The sequence below is a fragment of the Ochlerotatus camptorhynchus genome, unplaced genomic scaffold, assembly GCF_037179485.1.
Source record: "Ochlerotatus camptorhynchus isolate MF236.1 unplaced genomic scaffold, CSIRO-AGI_Acam_v1.1 ptg000021l, whole genome shotgun sequence".
Classification (NCBI taxonomy): domain Eukaryota; kingdom Metazoa; phylum Arthropoda; class Insecta; order Diptera; family Culicidae; genus Ochlerotatus; species Ochlerotatus camptorhynchus.
The window spans coordinates 3302508-3327035 of record NW_027040513.1 but is presented as its reverse complement, the minus strand read 5'-3'; the positions used below and the strand labels follow the sequence as shown (position 1 = coordinate 3327035).

The window sequence follows — 24528 nt, the reverse complement described above, 5'->3', positions numbered from 1 at the left end:
AATATTTAATTAAAAATGAAAGTGTCCGAAATTTGAATCGTCCGAAATTTGAATCGGAACGGTAGATTAAAATATTTTAATTTTTTCTTAAACATAATCTGCGTTCACATGTTTGAAATCATGCATAAAAATATCATTAAAATTAATTGAAAATGTTCGGTCTGTGCTAGACCCTTTCAGTTTTTGCTGTTTGTTGTTTTCGATTGCGAGCGAAGATTTTTTTCCGATCGTGTTTTTTTTTAATTATTAATACACTGGAACCTTCATTTACGAACCAAACCGCCGCGGCGGTTCGTAAATCGAACCAGACGTAACAAAAACCCATTAGGGGCTGTCCATAAACTACGTAGACAGTTAATAGGGGGGGGGGGGGGGTTGATAATTATCCACAGGCCATACAAATTTTAAATTTTTTGCATGTACAATTGTCTACGCAGGGGAGGAGGGGGGGGGGGCAAGAATCCCAAAAAACTGTCTACGTAGTTTATGAACAGGCCCTTACTTGGGATTTATTTCATAAAAAAGTTTTTTGAAAATATTATCAAATATATTATTTTTGGTATCGGGATGACGTGCACAGACCGGACATCGATGTCTGGGGCCGTTTTGAAATGAGATTTTGAGATGGCGGCTTCCGGTTAGGGAAATACTACAAAATCACTCACAATATTGGGTATTTTTTAAAATCTTGGTGACGTGTAGGGACCGGAAAACCATGTCTGACGCCTTTTTCAAGCTTCCGGGTGGAGAAAAACCTTGGGAATTCTGTGAAAAACATCTCAATGTGGGTATTTTTGGAATCTTGATGACGTGTAGGGACCGAAAATAGATGTCTGACACCATTTTAAATTCAATATGCCAGCTTCCGGTTGGATAAAAGCTGGGAAATACTGCCAAATTACCCATAATATGGGTATTTTTGGAGTCTTGATGACGTATAGGAACCGGAAATCGATATACAAGGCCGTTTTGAAATTCAAGATGGCGGCTTCGGGCTAGAGAAAAACTTGAAATTTCTGTCAAATACCTCACAATATTGGTATTTTTAGAGTCGGGGTGACGTGTAAGGACCGGACATCGATGTCTGAGGCCATTTTAAAATTCGATATGGCGGCTTCCGGTTAGAGAAAAACCTGGAAATTCTGTCAAATTCCTCTCAATATGGGTATTTATGCAATCATGGTAACGTGTAGGGACTTGAAACCCATGTCTGACACCATTTTGAAATTCAATATGCCAGCATTCGGTTAAAGACAAACTTGAAAATACTGCAAAATTACCCACAATATTGGTATTTTTGGAATCGGGGTGACGTGTAGGGAGCGAACATCGATGTCTGACGCCTTTTTGAAATTCAATATGGCGACTTCCGGTTAGAGAAAAACTGGGAAAAACTGCCAAATTACCCACAATATGGGTATTTTGGAATCTTGGTGACGTGTAAGGACCGGAAATAGATGTCTGAAGTCTTTTTGAAATTCAATATGACGGCTTCCGGTTGGAGAAAAGCTTGGAAATTTTGTCAAATATCCCACAATATTGGTACTTTTTAGTCGGGGTGACGTGTAAGGGCCGAAAATCGATGTCTGTGGCCATTTTTAAATTCAAGATGGTGGCTTCCGGTTGGGGAAAAACTAAAAAAATATGTCGAATACCTCTCAATATGGGTATTTTCGGAATCTTGGTGAAGTGTAAGGACTGGAAACCCATGTCTGACACCATTTTAAATTCAATATGCCAGCTTTCGGTTAGAGAAAATCTGGGAAATACTGCCAAATTACCCACAATATGGGTATTTTTGGAGTCTTTATGACGTGTAGGGACCGGTAATAGATATATGAAGCCGTTTTGAAATTCAAGATGGCCGCTTCCAGCTAGAGAAAAACTAGGAAATTCTGTCATATTCCTCTCAATATGGGTATTTTTGGAATCATGGTAACGTGTAGAGACTTGAAACCCGTGTCTGACACCATTTTGAATTCAATATGGCGGCTTCCAGTTGGAGAAAAACTGGAAAAAAAACTGTAAAATTATCCACAATATGGGTATTTTTTGAATCAAGGTGACGTGTAGGGACCGGAAACCCATGTCTGACGCCATATTAATTACATATGGCGGCTTGCGGTTAGAGAAAAACTTTGAAATTCTGCCAAATTCCCCTCAATATGGGTATTTTTGGAATCGTGGTGACGTGTAGGGACCAAAAACCTTGTCTGACGCCATTTTTAAATTCAATATGGCGACTTCCGGTTGGAGAAAAACTGGGATATACTGCCAAATTAGCCACAATATGGGTATTTTTGGAATCTTGGTAACGTGTAGAGACCGGACATCGATGTCTGAGGCCGTTTTGAAATTCAATATGGTGGCTTCCGGTTGGAGAAAACTTGGAAATTCTGTCGAATACCCCTTACTATGGGTATTTTTGGAAACGGGGTGCCGTATATCGACCGGAAATCCAAGTCAGGCCCCATTTTGATATCCAAGATGGCGGCTTCCTATTAAATAAAAACTGGGATATTCTGTCAAATACACCGCCTTATGAGTATTTCAGGAATCTTGGTGACGTGTTGCGACCGGAAATCGATGTCTCACGCCTTTTTTGAAATTCCAGTTACTACTATCAAATACCCCTAAATATGGATATTTTTGCTTATGGTGATGTGTAGAGACATTTTGAATTCAATATGGTGGTTTCTGTTCGAGAAAAACTTGGGAATTCTGTCCAATTGAGGGGTAAATATGGGTATTTTTGGAATCGGAGTGACGTGTAAGGATGGAAACCCCATCCGTATTTTTCTATTTTTCTGTATTCGGAAGCCACCAAATTGGATTTCAAAAAGGCGTCAGACATTGCTTTCCGGGCTCTACACGTCACCTCAATTCCAAAAATACCCATATTGTGGTGTATTTGACAGTGTTTCCAGGTTTTTCTTCTACCGGAACCCACCATCATGGATTTCAACATAGCCTCAGACATGAATTTCCGGTCTCTACACATCAACACAATTCCAAAAATAATCATGTTGAAGGATATTTGACAGTATTTTTATATTTTCCTCTACCTGGAAACTGCTATTTGGATTTCAAAAAGGCGTCCGATATGGATTTACGGACTCTGCACGTCACCCCGATTCCAAAAGTACCCATATTGTAGAGTATTTGACAGAATTTTCAGGGTTTTCTTTAACCGGAAGCTGCCATCTTGAATTTAAAAATGGACTCAGACATCGATTTCCGGTTCTCACACGTCTGCTCAACTCCAAAAATACCTATATAGTGGGGTATTTGACAGAATTTCCAAGTTTTATAGTTCATCAACCAGAAGCCGCCATTTTGGATGTCAGAAAGACATAAGAAATAGTTTTCTGGTTCCTACACGTCACCCGGATTCCAAAAATACCCACATTGAGGGGTATTTAACAGAATTTACAAGTTTTTATCCAACCGGAAGCCACCATATTGAATTTCAAAGAGGCGTCAGACATCTATTTCCGGTACAACACGTCATCAAAATTCCAAAAATACCAATATTGTGGGTAATTTTACAGTATTTCCCAGTTTTTCTTTTACCGGAAGCCGCCGTATTGAATTTCAGAGAGACGTCAGGCACGGTTTTTCGGTCCCCACACGTCACCCCGATTCCAAAAATACTAATATTGTGGGTAATTTGGCAGAATTTCCATTTTTTTTCTCTAACCGAAGGCTGCCATATTGAATTAAAAATGGCGTCAGACATGGGTTTCCTGTCCCTACGCGTCACCCCAATTCCAAATTCCAATACCATATTGAGGGATATTTGACAGAATTTTCAAGTTTTTTTCCAACCGGAAGCCACCATCTTGAATTTCAAAACGGCCTCAGGCATCGATTTCTGGACCCTACACGTTACCAAGACTCCAAAAATATTCATACTGTGCGTAATTTGGCAGTAATTCCCAATTTTACTACAACCGGAAGCAGCCATATTGAAGTCAAAATAGCGTCAGACATCGATTTCCAGTCCCTACACGTCACCCCAATTCTAAAAATACTCATATTGAGGGGTATTTGACAGAATTTTCAAGTTTTCCCCAACCGGAAGCCACCATATTGAATTTCAAATTGACCTCAGGCATCAATTTCCGGTCCCTACACGTCATCCCGACTCCAAAAATACCAGTTTTGTGGGATTTTTGGCAGAATTTCCAAATTTTTCTCCAACCGGAAGCCGCCATATTGAATTTCAAAATGGCCTCAGACATGGGTTTCCGATTCCTACACGTCACTCCTATTCCAAAAATACCCATATTGAGGAAGCCGAAGAAACAAAAAAAAAATTGATTTAAACAAATTTAGAAGTAATAAATTACCGAAAACCGCAACCATCGCTTATAGAACTCTAAGGTTTTCCATCCAGTCGACTGCAGCGGAGGTTACGACTCTTGTCACTTAAAATCGTCACTTCAGTACGACTTTTGTCACCGAAATACGACTGTGAGAATAAGGTGAGAGTTCACCGGGTTCATCCCAAGTGACTTTTCTCACCTCACTCGCCAGCTGGAATCGGGTGACACGAGTGACTCGAGTCGTCTCACCTCATTCGCCACGCAGAATAACCCTGATTGGTAATAGAAACTTTGATTGACAAATGATCACTACCGTAGGGATGTTGCATTACTTTCCACGAGCAATCCAACGATAATGAACTCAAACAAAGTGAGAGGTCTAATCTGCTTACTTTTGCTGGAGGTTTGGCTACTCGCTGTGCTTCCATTTATTAACGTCCTTTTAAAAAAAACCACCTTGAAGAGGTGGAAGTGGAAATAGTTCATTCAGAACGGCCAAGTCGCAACCAGCACCCAGCCGATTAGCATCCCCAGGTAGCGATAATCACGGGCTACTTAGAGTTGGCTATAACCTATTTCTAGAGCCACATGTGAAAAGGGCATACAAGCTTTTTGTAAACAAAGCTTTGTAGGCCCTTTTCTCGCCAACCGAGGGTCGCCCACGCAAACCAGCAATATCATCGGGAAGGGGAAAGTTTACATTACCCGGTGATGTTATAGGTTTGCGTTGGTGTCATATAGGTGGCGAGAAAAGGGCCTACAAAGGTTTGTTTACAAACATCTTGTATGGCCTTTTCACATGTTGTTCTTGATTTGCTCTGTCATCGTCATCACCGACACTAGCGACTTATAAACAATTGTGCATTAGTGACAACGATGATCCCCCATTCTTGTTCGCATTACTGACGGCAAATATCACCGCCAGCAACCCCACCGGGCACCGCGTGGAGGTAAGAATCGGAGTTCAGGTGCACAGAGGTCGCAAATCGCCGGTCTGGGCAGAACCCAACAACCATTGATAGGCGTTCTTATGCACTTGCTTTACCCGGCTTGGCTACTCGCGTTGCTTCCCCGGTGTTCAGAATTGTCATTTTGAAGAAGTCGCACAAGTCGAATATCAAGATTGAGCGGTTGTCGTCGTACAGTTCCCCCCAGCCTGTACCGTGAGAGTTAAAGGCTCCGACATAGCCGTGCAGATATCCGAGAAACTTTGACGAGAAATCGCAGTTCTCGGTGGAAAATATACTGAGGCAATACTAAGGCATTTACCTCGAATGTTAACCTGACATGCAACAACTTCAATGCCTGTCACCGAAGGCACATCGATTCTGTAGAAGGAATGGAGCTTGTTGATCCCCAGAAGCACCCCTCCATACGAATCTGCGCGGTCAAGGCGAATAATGTTGAAATCGTGGAAAGCAAGATCGTTATCTGAAGAGAGCCATGTTTCACAAAGGGCAAATGCATCAGAAAGTGAGTTGTTAACTAAAAATTTAAATGTGTCAAGTTTTGGCATAAGACTTCTACAGTTCCACTGAAGAACAGAGATCATATCCCCGACCTCATTCGGAGAATTATCCATCAAAGGATATGATCGATACAAGGAAGGACCACCTAGAAGCAAGTTGCTTCAAAAGAGTTTTCACCATTGGCAGCACAACAGTAAATTCAAAAGAAAGTGAATGAGGTAAACCTTGAATTAGGGATCCTGTGTGTGCAACCAAACTGGGAAATGCTAGAATCTAAACGGTTTTTGGCAAAGCCCCGTAACGTTGGTAGATCACCTTTATGTGGTACGTTACGGGATGCAAGATCAACCACCGATTCCTAGTCTTGAGTTCAAACTTACTCCTTGTTACATTTTATGTCTTGTTGATAGTGACAAGACTCGGCTTTGTCTACCGAGGATGATCTTGTAAGAAGAAAAAAAAAATGAGTTAGTTGTCTTCATCTATGTGATTCCTAATCTTCTATTCGTTGTTCCCTAGTTTGAAGTGGTTAAGACTAGGGTTCTGATGCTAAGTTTTGTTTTGTTGCTAAGGAATCCAATTTTGACTGACAAAGGGGCGCGCCTTTGGAGGGTGTTTCAACACTCCGAAGGGTATAAATAGCGGGACCTTTCAATTTTATTTTTCGATTGAAAGGTCTATCAATACCATTATGTATGGAATAGGACATCGTTCAAATGGCCGCCTCGGCTTCGCTTGGTGGCGTGTAGCCGAGAGGTCCAATTTTCCATGACTCTGGCGCACAAATCGGGCTGAATCTCGTTGATGGCTTGAGTAATGTTGACTTTGAGGGTATCGGTGGTTTGCGGCTTATTGGCATAGACCTGCGACTTAACATAAACCCACATGAAAAAGTCTAGCGGGGTTAAATCATACGATCTTGGTGGCCAGCTGACATCGCGTCCGCCCAGAAATCGCTCATGCAGAATATCGATTGTTTCGTGCGCTGTGTGGCACGTTGCAACGTCCTGTTGGAACCTGTTGGTGGACCTCGTGTGGATTGGCCTTGTCCCAAATTCGACAATTCTGCTTGTTCACATACCCGTTCATCCAGAAATGGATGAAATGAAGAAGATTTTTCGGGCAAAATCGAGGTTTGTTTCCAACTGCTCCAACCCGATCAGCAAACACACGGCGCTGTTTATGATCGTTAAGCTTGAGCTCCTGGGTCAATTGGATCTTGTATCTTTTTTTTTGTATGGTGCAGACCCAAGTCTCGACGCAGAATTCGCCAAGTTGAAGCGTGCGAGCACACCAAATACATGTTTGATGTTTAGACTTATTCAATAAATATCTCATAAACACTTATGTAAGATATGAACCTTTAAAGCGAAAGATTCAATAGAAAGTTTATGACCAAACCCACGGTATTAGTCAGGGTTTCTAATAACTGCAAAAACCTAGAAAACCGGGAATCCTCAGGCAACTTTATTTTTCATAAAAATACCTGGAAGGCTCAGTGAATTTAACAATTTTATTACTAAGGATATTTTAAAGAGAAGAATTAATTTTAAAATACAAGCATTTAATTTTTCTCGTTATTTTCATTCACACTTTGAACATTAAAGATAGAGTGGATTAATCTTCACTAAAAAATAAATTTAAAAAAACCGAGACTTGAAATGTTGTTTTTGTTTTGTTTTTCCTAGAAATTTTAAATTTGAACTTGTTCTGGACTTAAAAGCGATAATACTTCAAGAAATTTTCAAAAATCTGGAGTCAAATTCCATGCACAGTTTAAAAGCTCGTGGAATTTTATTAAAATTCGTTAGGACCTCAATTCGAGGAAGTTTTGGGAAAAAATCTTTCAGAAAAACATCAAATGCAATCTGCTTTCAAGGTAGTTCTGAGGAATTTAAGATTTCTTGTGAACCCTGATAGTTTTGAGTAGAATTTCAAGAAACCCTGAATTGAATTGAAAGCAAATTATAATGAAAACTCTTAGTAATTTCAGAGGAACAACTCCTTCAGAGGAAAATTCCAAGGGTCTTTTGAGGATAATTTCATAAAGTTTATGGGAGAAAACGAATCCGGGACATAAGTCCTTGGAATCTTTTTGAAAATACTAATAGGAGGATTACAATTAAATCTGAAAATAACTCCAGAACAACTTCAATGGAATTCGGGAAATAAATTCAGGAGAGTTTGCCAAACAAATTATGAGAAGAATTTGTGAGGAGAAATGCCAATGAATTCTTAGGAGACTTTCAATGTGAGTAGAATTCTAAGGGAAGGGGTGAGATTCAAAAGGAAATCTAAAATAAAAGAAAATTGAATTCGAAGCTTCATCGAAATGTTGAGGTATATTTCAATGGAAATCAGAATGGACTATTCTGAGGCCTTCGGAACTACTTGAAAGTTCCCAAATTTGCCTTAAAGTTAATGAAACTGTTGCCTTAAAGTTAATGAAAAAGTTCTTTTTTGTATGAGAAACTTCAAATTTGCTTAAGTTGATGGGATTATTCTGAAGCTATCTGATCGTTCTCGAAGTACTCGGCACTTCGCTGAATATTATAAAACCAACTAAAAATATCTGAATGTATTAAAAGTTCTCTGGATTTCTTTGAAGCTTGCTAAAAGTTCTCGCATTTTTTTTTAATAATGGAACTTTGTTGATGTTCTCTAATCAACTAAGCTAAATTTTCGCATTTTTTTAAGTTCTTGAAATCTCCATGATATAACACCCTTAAAATACTCTCACGTTTCCCGGATGTCCATATAATTTTTATCACGTTCCAGACATTCTCTCGGAGCTTTGCTGAAGTTTCCGGGGATTCTCTGAGTTTCTCGAAACTTCCTTAAGGTTTCTACAATTCCTTGAAATTATTTGAACTGCCCGTTGATTCTCTAATCTGTCTTGATGTTCCCGAAGCTTCGATAAAGCTCTAAATTCTATCGAAGATCTAAGTTCTGCTCAGAAATAAATGGAATTCATGTAAACACCTTAAAATTTCCCTGAAATTCTCTGGGCTTCTGTAAAGTTCCTGAAATTTTTCTGAAGTTTTCATAATTTCTCTGAAGGCCTCTGTACATCCCTGAATCGGAACATCTTAAGGGTTCTCGATTTTTTTTCTGCACATCATGGAACTATCCTGAATTTTTCTAAATGTTCGATTATAGATCTTTAAACTGCTCCAAAATTCTGGACTAAAGCTACGGAAACTGCTCTTAAGATCTGAAATTCCCCAAAGATTTCTAGATCTAGCTTTTCTGAGGTACTTGGAACTTCTTAAAAAATTGCACAATACCCCTCATGTTTTCTATATTTCTCAAGTTCGCTTGACACCTGTGAAGTTCTCTAGGAACTTCATAAAAGTTCCTGGAAATTTTCGGATGCTAAAAGAATCACTTCGAGGTTCTTAAAGTTTCCAGTAAGCTCCCATATTTTCCACGTATTAACTTCCCTTACTTTTCCGCAGTTTGTTTATGTTTATTTAGAAAGACCCTGTAGATGGAGAAAGACGATTAAACGTCACAAAGCAAGGAATAAATTGAAATAAATTCACGCTAAAAAAGTTGAAAACAGTGACTTGATTACAATAAAAAGTGACTTTAGTGACTTAACCTTAAAAAAAGAGACTTTTTAGTGACTGGTTTGAAAAAAGTGACCAAGTCACTAAAAAGTGACTCGCTACCAGCCCTGCGCATGAACAGATTCTGTAATGTGGTTGTAATTGTAATTGTAGCTTAAAATAATGTTAGCTAAATTAGATTAAAATAATATTGAATTGAATTTATTTTCTCGCAGAAATCCAACAGCACCGATGCCCCCCAGAAGGAACCGCACCCCCTATGCTCTACGTGCAACTGCAACGCCGAAAAGCGAACCTTCGACTGCACCTCGATGAAGCTGTACAAACTGTTCAACATGAGCGATTGGGCAACGCTGAACGAAAGCGGCGTGGCCACCGATACGATGATCCTCAGCCGGAACGGCCTGTCGGAGGTTCCTCAGTTCCCAACGTTCGACGCCAAAGTGTTGGATCTGAGCAACAACAACATTAGCACCATTGCCAAGAAGGCCTTCTACTATCTGAAGAATTTGGAGGTGCTGGACCTGTCGCACAATATGCTCACCAGGAAGGTACTGATTCCGGAGATCTTCGAGGGAAGCTACAATCCGGATGAGTACCTGCCGATGGAACACTTGAGGGTGCTCCGGCTGGGAAACAATCAGTTGCATTCGCTGGATCCGGATCTGTTTGAGCATATGCCCAATTTGGAGGAGCTGAGTCTGAAGGAGAACACTTTCAAGATAATCGATCAACCGACGGAGATCGCCATCGGGAACATTATGACCCTGCGGGTGTTGGATTTGAGCTATATGGAGCTGCTAGAACTTCCGAAAAGGATATTCCATACTCCGCAAGGTCTGCAATATTTGAACTTGACTGGAAACTTGCTGACGACCATTCCGGAAGCCTTGGAATATGCCATCAATCTGAAGTGGCTCAGCATGGACGAGAACCCGATGGAGAACATTCACGGTGAAGAGTAAGTGGATTTGGTGGGAAGGGGTTATTGTCTGGTACTTACTTTTCTATTTCGTCGACAGCATCTTCCCGGCGATCAAAACCCTGGAATACCTCAGCCTGTCGTACATGACTCCGCTGAAGGTGATTGGACGCGGGGCGTTCAGCAAGCTGGAAGGTCTGCAGGAGGTCCACATTTGCAACAATCCGGAGCTGTCGCACTTGCACGGGGAAGCATTCAGCCGGGCGGATCCGGACTATCCGGTGCGGTTGGAGTGGCCCCGGATCAAGCAGCTGTATCTGCACAACAACAACCTCACCATGTTGGATTCGCAGCTGCTGGCCCGGTGGGACGATATGGAGGTGATCGATATCCGCGTCAATCCGTGGCTGTGCGATTGCGACAATCAGTGGATGGTAGAGACGCTGCTGCCGATCATCGAGAAGACGACGCCTAAGATCGTGAATAATATTGTGTGAGTAGAAGTGTGATGATACGAGATGAGTTTATGTATTTTTTTTTAAAGCTCACTTAGAGTGTTTGTCTAGAAGAGTGGTTGTGGGCAAACAAACCACCTTTGTATTTCATAAACATGATAATGTTAGGTACCTACAAGTGTTTAAAGTTTAGACGAAACAGTTCTCACTTGAACTACGAAATTAACCTCCAGTAAGTTGCTCGATGGTTTGTTTGCCACAAATCACTGTTTTAAACAAACACTCAAGTGGGGCCATCCTGCGGGGTATATTTAACGATGTAGAAATCTTCAAATTTGGTACAATAGTACGTTCAGACTACAGAGTTATAACATGTTATAATTTTCAATCAAAGTGAAATGTTACTGCATAATCGCCTATTATTAGTAGGCTATTGCGAGGACACGAAAGGATACCGCGTGTATTGTCCGAAGAGCAACAAGTTCGAGGAAGGAAAACAACCTCGAAACTCTTCAATGATTCCAGGGCATCGGAACTGCTGGAGCTGGTACATTTTAATCTCTGCGGACCAGTAGAGATTCATTCGTAGGGTGGCAGTAGATATTGTGTCACATTTTTAGATGATGCTAGCAAGAGAGTGGCAGTTTAATTCTTGAAGGTCATAAGTGACGCACTGGATGCGTTCCGAGCAAAGGCAAAACGTCACACAGGTAAAACACTCAAAATACTCGGGACAGATAACGGACGAGAGTATGTTCGCGACGAATTTCGGAAAGTGCTGGAGATGCATCCGCCATCAGAAGACCTGCCGGTACACTCCAGAGCAGAATGGCACAGCGGAACCCAAGTAACAATTTTGGTTTTATGAGGGATCTGTAGAACATGATTTAGACTTGTAGAATGCTATAAAACCTCGATAAAACCTGCAATGTTACTTGGGAAAGAACGAATGCAGAAAGAATTCTGGGCAGAGTCGATATCCACGGCACCATACTTGGTGAACCGATCACCTATGCCTGAAGAAATCTGGACCGGAGAATTTTCGGTACAAGCGTGATAGTCCATATTCCGAAGGTCAAGCGTATGAAATTCGATCCGAAAGCAGCAAAGGGTATATTCGTAGGCTATTACCACGACACGAAAGGTCAATATTTCAGCACAGGATATGTTCAAGATGTTCAAGCGTTATTCACGGAAGGGAGCTCTTAGGGAAGTACCGAACGCCCTGATGAAAATGCAACCAATAATGACGAAGAAGAAAAAGTAGCAGGACATATTACGTTAGACACGGCGACCACGCGCTTCCATCGCAACAAACAAGACCAATTGAATAAAGTCAACAAGGGTTGAGGTGCAGCGGTCGGGAGCGCACTTGTATAGTTATAGTAGGGTAATTTTGTCAAACTTACGGTTCCTTTTCTGGCGATGTGATTTCCTCTCAACCATCTGCTTCATTGACGAATGGTATGCTTGAGGAGGACGTTTCATAGAGCTACAACGAGGTCATGCGGCGATCACCAGATCGTAAGTGGAGTGAAAACCAGACGTGGACGATGACGAATCTACCCAAGGGATGCAAAACCATCGGGAACAAGTGGGTTTTTGCAAACAAGCGAGACCCTATTTTTTTTTTTTTAACTAGTTCGTTTATTTACTAGGCTCAGTCGTGTGTGACACTTTGCGGAGCCAAAATCAGTAATGTTTGATTTACATTTTAAATAGCAGTATTTCTAGGTTAGTATTGGGTACCAATTACTCGTGGCGGGCTCGAGGTTAATGGGTAACAATTTCAATTGGAAGGATCTAGGTAGGAAACTGGTTTCTGAAACCTCCTTCAGATACTACTCTCGGACGGTTGACCAAATCCTGACTGGGCAGGGGCAAGTAGCACAGGAACAGGAGGATAATAAGACTGGGACACAATGGCGGGAAATTGTTTGGAAAGGAGGGGATAGTCACATCAATCTCTAACATCAGACAAACAAAGGAATTCGTAGATCGCTTGCATGTAGGGAAGATCACGTGTTCCCAATACATCTCTTACTTCACGGAAGGGTTGTCTACCTCGGGCCACTAGGGTATCCAATAGTCGTGCTCTGGAGGCGTCATTACCCGGGCAATACCAAACTGCGTGATCGATGTCATCATAACCGGTTCTGCACCTACATATATTGCTGTCAACGAGGTTTATTCTATAGAGATGTGCGTCTAGCGAGTAGTGGTTGGACATAAGTCTTGACATCACTCGAATGAATCCCCGACTTACATCCAGACCTTTGAACCACGCTCTCGAAGAAATATTTGGAATAATGGAATGTAACCACCGCCCAAGAGAATTATTTGTCCAATCGTTTTGCCAACTTAAAAGAGAACTCTGACGTACTAATGGGAAAAATTCATCATGTGAAATTCTTCTATCATAAATCTCGCCTTGTTGTGCGCCCACCTTTGCGAGAGAGTCTGCCTTCTCATTGCCTGGGATTGAGCAATGTGAGGGGACCCATACAAAGGTAATCATATATGATCTTTCGACCAGCAAACTCATCTGCTCCCTTACCTTTGAAAGGAAATAAGATGAGTGCCTACCTTGTTTCATCGACCGAATAGCCTCAATCGAACTGAGACTATCCGAGAAGATGAAGTAATGGTCTATGGGCATATCGGAAATCATCCCCAATGCGAAGTTAATTGCTGCTAGCTCAGCAACATAAACGGAACAAGGTTCCTGAAGTTTCCGAAAGGCGGTTGAGTATTCATTGAAGACGCCGAAGCCAGTGGATCCATCAATGCGTGATCCATCAGTGAAAAATCTTCTATTGCAATTGACTTGTTGGTACTTTTCAGCAAAAATGTGGGGAATTGAGATAGGTCGAAGTTGATCTGGAACTCCTTGAATAGCCTGTTTCATGGAGAGATCGTAGTCAATGGGGGAACTGTAGTTAGTAAAGCATACACGAGAGGGGGTATAGCAAGGAAGGCTAATATCCGATGACATATAATTAAGATAGATTCGCACGAATCTAGACTGGATGCTCAATTCGAGCATTTCTTCGAAGTTTTCAATCACAAGGTTGTTACTGACACTACATTTAATCAATATTCTTAATGAGAGCTCCCAGAATCGGTTCTGCAGGGGTTTTACGCCCGCTAGGATCTCTAGGCTCATATTGTGTGTTGAATGCATACAGCCAAGGGCAATACGTAAACAACGATATTGAATACGTTCCAATTTGATTAGGTGGCTTTTTCTTGCCGAGTGGAAGCAAAAAGAGCCATACTCAAGAACTGAAAGAATAGTCGTTTTATATAGTTTAATGAGGTCTTCCGGGTGAGCACCCCACCATGTCCCGGAAATTGATCGTAGAAAGTTGATCCTTTGTTGACACTTTTGTTTCAAATACGTAATGTGGGTACCCCAAGTGCATTTTGAATCAAACCAGACTCCAAGGTATTTGAAGGTTAAAGATTGGGTAATGTCTCTGCCCAAAATGTTTAGACGCAGTTGGGCTGGAAACCGCTTCCTTGTAAACACTACCAATTCAGTTTTTTGCGGTGAAAACTCGATCCCTAAATTTCTTGCCCAGAGAGACAGATTATTTAGGGAATTTTGCAATGGTCTTTGCAAGATTTCTGCACGTGGACCTCTCATGGAAACCACGGCATCATCTGCAAGCTGTCTAAGCGTGCATTGATTATCTAAGCAGTTATCAATATCTTTGACATAGAAATTATAAAGTAAGGGACTTAAACATGAACCTTGGGGTAAGCCCATGTAGCTAATTCTAGAAGTTGTCAGTTGACCTAGATTGAAGGTCATTTGTTTTTCTGACAGCAAATTATACAAAAAATTATTCAAAATACCGGGTAATCCACTACTGTGCAAATTGTCTGACAGTATGTCTATGGAAACCGAATCAAATGCGCCCTTAATATCCAAAAAGACTGAAGCCAATTGCTCCTTGTGCGCAAAGGCCAGTTGAATATCAGATGAAAGCATCGCTAGACAATCGTTTGTTCCTTTACTCTTCCGGAAACCAAATTGCGTATTTGAAAGTAGATTGTTTGATTCAACCCAATGGTCAAGTCTTAATAGGATCATTTTTTCTAATAATTTCCTCAGGCATGATAACATAGAGATCGGACGGTAAGAATTGTGATCAGACGCTGGTTTCCCAGGCTTTTGAATAGCTATTACTTTAACCTGTCTCCATGCTGGTGGAACTATATTGAATTCCATAAATGAATTATATAGGTTAAGTAATCGTCTTTTAGCGATATCGGGGAGGTTTTTTAGAAGGTCAAATTTGATCATATCGCTTCCCGGAGCAGAGTTATTTGATGAAAGAAGTGCCATTGAAAATTCCAGCATTGTAAATGGTTCATCCAGAGAACCGTTACTTCGGGCTGTATCCCGTAAAGTTGGTTGTGCTGGAACAGAATCTGGACAAACCTTTTTAGCGAAGTCGAATATCCATTGGGAGGAGTATTCTTCACTCTCATTGGAAGATGAGCGGTTTCGCATATAGCGAGCCTTTTTCCAAAGCGTTGTCATCGAGGTTTCTCTAGAAAGTCCCTCGATAAAAGTACGCCAGTAATTTCGTTTCTTTGCTTTTAGTAAGTTTTTAAGCTTTTTTTCAAGCTTTAGATACTTTTCAAAGAGCTCAGATCTTTCATGTCTACGATAATCTTTAAAGGCATCGGATTTCTCAAGATACAACTTTGTGCATTCGTCATCCCATCCAGGGGTGGCGGGTCTTCTTTTGAGCGATGCACTTGGAACACGTCGTTTCTGAGCTTCTAATGCGCTTTTGTAGATTAGCTCGGTAAAGAAACGATACTCTTCCAGTGGTGGTAGAGGATCGGTAGAATCAATACCAAGAGTTACCGCCGATACAAATTTTTGCCAATCAATGTTCCTCGTGAGGTCAAAAGGAACTTGAATTGACTGATCTGTTTTTAGACGACCACTTTTGATTGAAATAATAATTGGCAAGTGATCACTACCATGGGGATCATTGATAACCTTCCACAGACAATCTAATGATAGTGAGTTAGAGCACAAAGAAATGTCAAGACGGCTCTCTCGAGCAGGAGGGTTTGCTATACGTGTTGCTTCACCAGTGTTCAAGATAGTCAAGTTGAAATCGTCGCACAAATCATAGAAAATACCCGCTCTATTGTCATCGTATGATTCGCCCCAACCAGTACCGTGTGAGTTCATATCGCCCAGTATTAGAACTGGAGATGGAAGGATATTAACTGAACTCCAAAGCTGACGGCGGTTTATGGAAGTCCTTGGAGGGACATATACAGAAGCTATGCAAAGATCTTTGTTCTTCACATTTATTTGGCAAGCGACAATTTCAATGCCTGAAATTATTGGGATTGAGATTTTATAGAAGGGGTAGCACTTTTTGATCCCCAAAAGTACGCCACCATATGAATCATCTCGGTCCAGGCGGATAATGTTAAAATCGTAGAAGTTTAGTTCATCTTCAGAAGAAAGCCAAGTTTCACAGAGTGCAAATGTATCACAATCAGAATTGTGAATCAAATACTTGAACGAGTCTAATTTAGGTATTAAACTACGACAGTTCCATTGTAATAAAGTGATCATATCTTGATCCTCACTCGACGAATTATCCATCGAAAGATATGAATTCACCAATGAGGGGCCATGATGCAGTCAATTGCTTGAAGTAGTTTCCGACTATAGGAACAAGCAGGTCAATAAGCCCTCTAAGTGGCGATTCGTCGGGAAAGCCGAGGGCATTCAAAATATTATCCACAATGTCCTTAAATTTAATCTTTCCTCGCTTGGACGGGAGAGTTTTCTTTGAATTGCGAGTAGACGTGGTGTTTATTTTTGGTAACCTCTTACGATTACCTTTATTAGGTAGCGGCGGGGTGGAAAAGCTGCAGCAAGGATCAGATGGAGCAGCAATTACCGATTTGTTCGGGTTTTTCAATGAATCCCCGCTACCTTCAGATTTTTGCATGCTTTTGAGAGTGGTTTTATTTTTTTTCCGGCGCACTCCCGGGGAGCTAGTCGGCTTCCTTTTACCGGGGGCGTGTACCTCCGGAGACTCACTCTCATCTGCTATGTCAGAGTCCAGTTCATCGGAAGACAAAATCTCAAAAGTGTTTTCATTTTGAGCGGCTGATGCCAACGAAGCAGAGGATCCATTTTGCAACTTAACCATTTCTGCAAACGTCAGCTTGGAGCGTTCTTTTATTGAACGCTTCACATTGTTGGTACGCTTCTTGTACGCGGGGCAGTCCTGCAAAGCATGAAGAGGTTCTTTGCCGCAGTAAGCACATTTAGTTGCTTCCTGTTGGCAAGCACCCTCCATGTGGTCTTGGCTACATTTGCCACAACGGGGCTTGTTGTCACAAAAAGCAGCTGTGTGTCCCAACTTTTTGCAGTTGGTACAATTATATACCCTTGGTACAAAAAGTCGCACCGGGAAAAAAACATTTTCAATTTCTAAGAACTTTGGGAGAACCGATCCAGCGAAAGACACCTGTAGTGAGCCTGAAGGAGAATAAGTCTTTTGACCATCTACCGTGGTCGCTGAATACAATATCCTGCAACCCAGAACGTCCACGGTAGATGTAGCAGCATTTTGAAGGCGCCCCATACCTTCCATGACGTCATCACACGTCAGGCTCACTGCAGAGACCACGCCGTCTATCTCCACATCTCGAGATGGGATGTAGACGTAATACTCTTTGTTATAAGCATCGTCGTCAGCAATATCATTTGCGATATTATATGTAGGTGCAGTTATACGCAGTTTGTTCCGATTGACCTGATGAAATTCGGTCCCCGGGAAACGACGCGTCAATATTCTTTTAATCCCTAAGAAGTTAAGGGCTTTCTCTTTCTGCCGAAAATAGACAACCCAAGGCGAGGCAGAGGACGCCTGATAATGGCGCTTTCTAAGTTTATCATTGGGAGGCTTACTGCCCCCCTTTGAACCATCCATTAGAAATTAAAAATTGTCGTCAAAAAGTAATTATTATTTGACTTTTTTTTATTAACGAACCACCCTATGTGGAACGATTCTACTGGGGGAGAGACAGACGATCCACAAGCAAACAGTCAGAGGAATGGGAATACAAAAACAGATACGTGCTGCTATTTGCCCTTACCGTTTCTACTGCTATACTGTTGCTGCTCTGCCACAATAGATGCCGGTCGTACACACCGTCCGTGCGGCGGCTCACTGCTTTCTGCTGGTTATTGTTTCCAGTCGTACACACCGTCCGTGTGGTTGTCGTTTGCCGATGTGTATTACACGGCTCTTGCTGCTGACTATGGCTCCGATAAAATCAATTTGATATCTTCGAGCGGGTTAAAGATGGACAGTCCGATCGTAGGCTTCGCCAGGATCGGCTGCTTCCTTATGTAGTGCGCGAGTCACCTGAGGCACAAAAACTGCTTTCAGAAAAAAAAAAAACTTTTCGCGGTGAAAACACTTTTAAAGCTATGCCATGTGACGAGACAACAGGCCTTGATGTTGCTCATTCGCAAGCAGAACGAGGAATGAAGCGAGACCCTAATTGAAGCACTGCTGCCGTTAAGGGCTGTTCACAGAAGCCTGGTGTTGACTACGAAGAAGTCTATGCTCCTGTGGTGCGGTATTCGACCATTCGGTATCTGATGGCGGTGGCGACGAAATTTGACTTGTGAATTGTGAACCAAATGGACGTGGTTACCGCATTTCTGCAAGGTGATCTAGGTGACGAGCAAATTTTCATGGACCAGCCCGAGGGATTCGCGGTTTCAAACGGCAAGGTTTGCAAGTTGCAGAAGGCACTATACGACTTAACTTGAAGCTGGATGAAGTACTGCGAGAATTTGGCCTGCAACGATACTGGATGCTGGTCGGAGATAAGATGCTTTTCGTGACAATATATGCCAAACGACTGCCGATTAAGGAAAAAGCTGAAAGAGTTCTTAGTGCGGAGGTTCGAGATGAAGGACTTGGGTGTGGCCACACATTATCTAGGCATCCAAATCAAGCAGGCGTACATTGAGGGAATCGTTCGTCGCTTTGAAATGGCATTGGAGCTTAGACTGGAAAAGTCGATGACACCTAAGACTGAAGAAGAGAAGATGGAGATGAGAAACGTGGCATACAAGGAAGCGGTAAGATTTTTTTCCTTTATTTGTTTTCCGTCGATCTTGTTTTCCGTTCTGAGCACCAATGCTACCGACGCGAGGGAGGCAGCTCCCACACCTGGACCCTACCTATCGCCCCATCAACTCATGAACCGGCTTTACTTCCCTTCCGAAGGAAGACGTGATCAGAGATGTTATGCCTCAGAACATTCCGGTGGCGCCGACTGGGATTGAACCCAGGCCTGCTGGGGTGAGAGGTAATCACGCTTACCATTACACCACGGGCGCCGCTGACACGACCCGATTTTGCGTTTGCCGTAAATGTAGTAAGTCAGTTCACTTTGAATCATGGCAGACCACTTCGGGAGGCTGTTAAGCGAATCATTCGATACCTTAAGGGAACAGAGACGATGAAGTTACAGCCGGAGAAGTAATAGGATATAACTATGGCGATTGGGGAGGACATCCTGATAGCCACAGATCGACTAGTGAGTGGATATGTGTCACGATGCAGGGAGCAGCTATAGCCTGGAACGTGAAGAAGCAACCGACAGTGGCTCTTTCGTCGTGCGAAGCGGAGTACATGGCAGTTTCACGAAGCATTCAAGAAGCAATGTTGATGTTCTGTGACAGCAATTAGCGTCGCAAAGAATCGATCCTATAATCCCCGTACTAAGCACGTTAGCATACGCTATCATTTCGTGCACGAGAGTTTGAGGAACGAAGTGGTTAATCTTTATTACTTCCCACTTCAAACCAACCGGCAGATTGGTTCACCAAACTGATGACGACGCTTCATAGGCGTCGCGGATTAGGGACGAAAGTTATGTAGTAACTAGAGCTGCACCGAATAATGCCATTTGGCCTGGTATTCGGTGTTTACATGCGAAATTTTGCTGATATTCGGCCATTTTATTACAAATGAGTGGCCGACAAAACGATTGAGTATTGCCAGTTCAGAGAAAAGTTAGCATTTGGCGTCAGATTTGACAACCGAAATTGACAATCGTCACTGACTGCTGCTTTTGGGATTTTCTAACACTGAACCAAAACCGTTCCTTGAAGACCGACTTGGCAACCTTGTTCGTATGACAACACATTAAACATTCAAGACAACATTTACAACAACAAGTCCGATAGAAGTTTGCAAGATTGAAGAAATCTGAAGCTGTTTGAATTAAAAAGTAAATGAAAACTGCATTTCAGCGCATTGGCACAAGAAGATCCTCCAACCTATGGACTACTACAAGTACCTAGTAAGAAGAGGAACCTATACGACCCGTCCACAAGAAACGGACGGTGGACGAAATTTTCACCAGCTGCCAGTAAAATGCTCCCCGACAAAATCAAACCCAGAACTCGAACGAATGAAAGTTCACTCCCACCCTAGAAACAACATCCTCGAAACAGTTCTGATCGACTCACCAAGCCTATCGTATCGCAGATTGTGATGTCTCCTACCATCAACCAATTACACACGTTCAAGCCTATCAAGTTCACGATCCTTTGCAGATGTGATACTTTCCACAAGGTACCACTGGTGGCGGGGGGGGGGACACCCCTCACCATCCCTCTCCAAAGGGGGAGTTTGGTAAAGAGAGATGAAAAAACCGATTTGTACCTTCCTTAAAAAGTTGTCCTAGCTCTCTATTCTAATATCTATATGCAATCTTCACACTGCCGTACTCTAACGGAACTATCAACTCTATGCTTTCATCTACTCCATCTATCGTATAAAAATTACCACTACAGTCTGTTATTTGAAATTAGCATCTTCAACTATGTAAATCGTTGACTTCACGTAGAAGTAATACTAAAACATATAGTCAAAGTGTATAGGACTTCCTAAAGTTTCCTCAATTTTTTTAACGATCATGGATCTTCTTTAAAAGTTTAACAATTCACTGAATTCACACTCTAAACTTCTTTAAAATGTATGTGACTTCTCTAATGTTGACGGAACTGCTATGAGGTTCTCTGTTCTTTTCTGAAATTCTCAAAACTTCTCTAAAGTTTTTGCAGTTCTCATGAAGCTTGTTGTACTGCGCTGAATTTAATTAAATCGTCCTAAAACTGTTTAAGCTTCAGTGAACTTCTGAACTTATGCGAAGACCTCAAACAACGTCTCTGAAGTTATCTGAAAATCTGGGAACTGCTTTAAATTCCTCACTAATTTTCGAAGCTTGCTAAACTTCCTTTAAATGCTCGCGCATTTTGCTAATGTTCATAAAATTTCCTGAAGTTCGCGGATCTCATCTTAAGCTCCATTGATTTCTATGAAGCAATGTTTCTGAAGACCACTGTCCTTCTCCGAAGTTTTCGGAGTTTTTCTAAATTTCTGGAACTTTTGTGCTCCCGCAATTTTCATCGAATTCGAACGAAATTTTCACTGAAGTTCTCAAGATTTTTCTGAAGTTCATAAAACTTCCCTTAAATTATCGACACTAATTTAAAACTTCTTCAGTAGTCTAGACTTTCCTGGTGCCTAAACGATTACTGAATTTCTTTAAAGTTCTCTAGACTGCCCTGAATTCATCAGTATTTTTTAAGAACCCGAAACTTTACTGAAATTAATTAACTTGCCTTCAAGTTTCGAGAATGTTCCTTAAGCATTATAGCCATTATTAACACTCGCTTATTTTCTCTGAACTTATCTATGCTGAAGTTCTCTAAATTTGTTTAATAACCCAGCAAATTTTCTGATATATATTCATAATTCCCTGACGCTTCTGACGTTTAAGGATCAATAATAGAATTCTTGGAATATCCTATAATTCCACGGAACTCCTTGTAAGTCGCTGCAAATTTGCTTAAGTTAATAGGATTATTCTGAAGCTGTCTGATCGTCCTCAAAGCACTCAGAACTTCACTGAATATCATTAAACTATCTAAAAATATCTAAATTTAGTTCTCTGAAATTTCTTGAAGATATCGCTGCTTGCTAAAAGTTCTCACTTTTTTTTTATTAATGGAACTTCGTTGTTGGTGTCTAATCAACTTACCTAAATTTTCGTATTTTTTTTTAGTTCTTGAAATCTCAACGATACATCACCCTTAAAATACTCTCACGTTTTCCGGATGTTCATAAAATTTCCAGAAGTTTTTGATGAAGTTTTCGGAAATTCACTGAGTTTCTCGAAACTCCTTTAAGGTTTCTTATATTTCCTTGTACATCATGGAACTATCTTAAATGTATCTAGATTTACGATTATTGATTTTAAACTGCGCAACACTCTGGACTAAAGTTACGGGAATTGCTCTTAAGATCTGAAATTCCGCAAAGATCTCTAGATCTAGCTTTTCTGAGGTGCTTAGAACTTGTTAAAAATTTGCATAATACCCCTCAAGTTTTCTAAATTTGTGAAGTTCGCTTCACACCTGTGAACTTCTCTGAAATTCTAGGAACTTCATTAAACTTCCAGAAAAGTCACGGATGCTAAAAGAACCGCTTTGAGGTTCTTACAGCTTCCAGTAAGTTTCCCATAGTTTAACACTTCCCTTATGTTCCTGCAGTTTGTTTATAGAGCTTCACTGAAATTCTCAGCATTTCCTTTCATTTCTCAGAACTTCTCCAAAGTTCCTATAATTGTTGTAAAGTTAATGGGACTGCATTGAAGATTTTCAATCTCCCATAAAGTTAATTATGAACATGAAATAAATCATATATTGTCTTACTTAATCCTGGCACTTTGAATCTTTTCAATATCTTGTACTTGTACATGGAAAACGAAACTTATATTTAGATCTTGGACTTACTTGCTTGGCAAACACAGGTAATTTTATCCTGAAAAATGAGTAGACATCCTGTATATAGTGAAAGACGATTAAACGTCACAACATAAAGAATAATCAAACTTGAAATAAATTCACGCTAAAAAAGTTGAAAATAGTGACTTATTACAAGAAGAAGTGACTTTAGTGACTTGGCCTTAAAAAAGAAACTTTTTAGTGACTGACTTGAAAAAAGTGACCAAGTCACTAAAAAGTGACTCGCTACCAGCTACAAACCTGGAAAAACATGAGGCAAATTTACTCATCGCTTAGTTCCTGTGATTTATGAGTAAGCTAAACTCAAATTTGGATCATTCTCATTCGCCGTGTAGCACAGACCAGCACAGAAATTTTCAAAGTTTAGAATTTATTTTTGGGAAAAGGAAGTATTTTTTTTTTCCCAATTTGCCATCGAAATTCAAGGCTATTCCCACTTTTTTCCGATATGCTTATTTCGTCATAACTACTGTAGACTTCCTTAGTGCCAAATACTCAATTTAATCATGTTGATGATATTTTCAATTTCAAATCCTTCACACACTTTATTGGTTGGGAAATAGTCCCCCTTATTCTGCGAGTCACGTGACTCTCTGTCACCGGTAGGGTGACAATTGTCACCTCGTGTGAGGTGACTCTCCATGCAAATCAAATGGAGAGTCACCTCACACGAGGTGACTGTTGTCACCTCACCGGTGAGAGAGAGTCACGTGACTCGCAGAATAGGGGGAGTATCTTTAGTGACTTTTTAGTGACTGACTTCAAAATAGTGACTCCTTCCCCTAACGCCAATAATGGGCAGTTTTTGTTTGTTTGTTTATTAAAGTGATTTTCAGCCTAAAGACTGGTTTGCCTCTCATATTTGGACAATATTCTCTATACAGTGTTTCCATTTCCTATGCTTTTTACCGGTTGAAATAATCCCCTAACCTCTTTGTACCATTGCAGCTGCGCCGCCCCGGACCAGATGAAGGGCCTCTCGATGGTCGAGCTGGAGCACAAGCATAGCCAGATGCGTTGCCAGGACAAGTATGGCAACCGGCCGCAGAACGATGGGGCCCTGCTGATTGGGCTGCTGATCGGCGTCCTGGTCGGTATTCCGCTCACGGCGGCCATCATCCTCGTCTACCGGCGCGGTTGCTTCGGTTTCATCCGACGGGGTCCAGCCGACTTTTCGCGAGCCTTCTACAGCCCTGCCACCAATGATGATTTCTAACATGTGCCAAAAATGAAACAACATAGTCAGGGTCCGGAAAGTGTGATGACATTAGTTTTGCTTTCTTTCACTTCTAGTTATTTTTCTCTCTCTTTCTTTCTTTCCTTCTTGATGTTGTATGTGATTAGAAGCAAGGTGTAAATCAGTCAATAAAATATTACTAAAGGGAGTATTTCTCTAACAAGGACAAGCTTCGCAGTGTTTTCATTATTAATTCTTATTATTTTATTAGTTTTGACAAGACAATTTGTCATTTTTTTACTTAAATTTTCTTTTTATGGAAAACTTTTGCTGTGTATAAATAGCGTTTTTCGTTTCTATAGTTACAAGTTTTGTTTACTCTCCATCGTCCTAAACTCGAACCATCTTTCTTTTCTATTATACAGTAGCAATAATTATATATTAATAATAATTCGTAATAATAGAGCGTATTCCGTGTGAAGTTTCCTTCCCTTGTTTCCGTCCCTAGTGTTTTTTTTTTGTTTGCCCACAGAGCGTATGCATTAACACATCTCTCTCGCGCTCCTTAATTCCTTACCGAATAAAAATTGGTACTGTTTCTATCCTCCACTGATCCTATACACATTTCGATTTATATATAATATTCTTTTTTACAAAAAAAAACGTTCCTACCTTCCGCTATCCTACCGAAACAAAATGGTTGCCTTCC

The 24528-nt window shown here is 41.1% G+C and overlaps 1 protein-coding gene across 1 annotated transcript in view; it reads left to right on the top strand.

Annotated features, from left to right (window-relative positions):
* The window catches only part of LOC135703988 (leucine-rich repeat-containing protein 15), a 28761-nt gene extending 4761 nt beyond the window's left edge, over positions 1 to 24000 (top strand). Inside the window, exons 2-4 of the mRNA XM_065225349.1 lie at positions 9585 to 10330; positions 10392 to 10784; positions 23591 to 24000. Coding sequence (XP_065081421.1) covers positions 9585 to 10330; positions 10392 to 10784; positions 23591 to 23858 — 1407 coding nt within the window. The 3' untranslated portion in view covers positions 23859 to 24000. The remainder of the gene's footprint in view (positions 1 to 9584; positions 10331 to 10391; positions 10785 to 23590) is intronic.
* Positions 24001 to 24528: the final 528 nt, after the last annotated feature.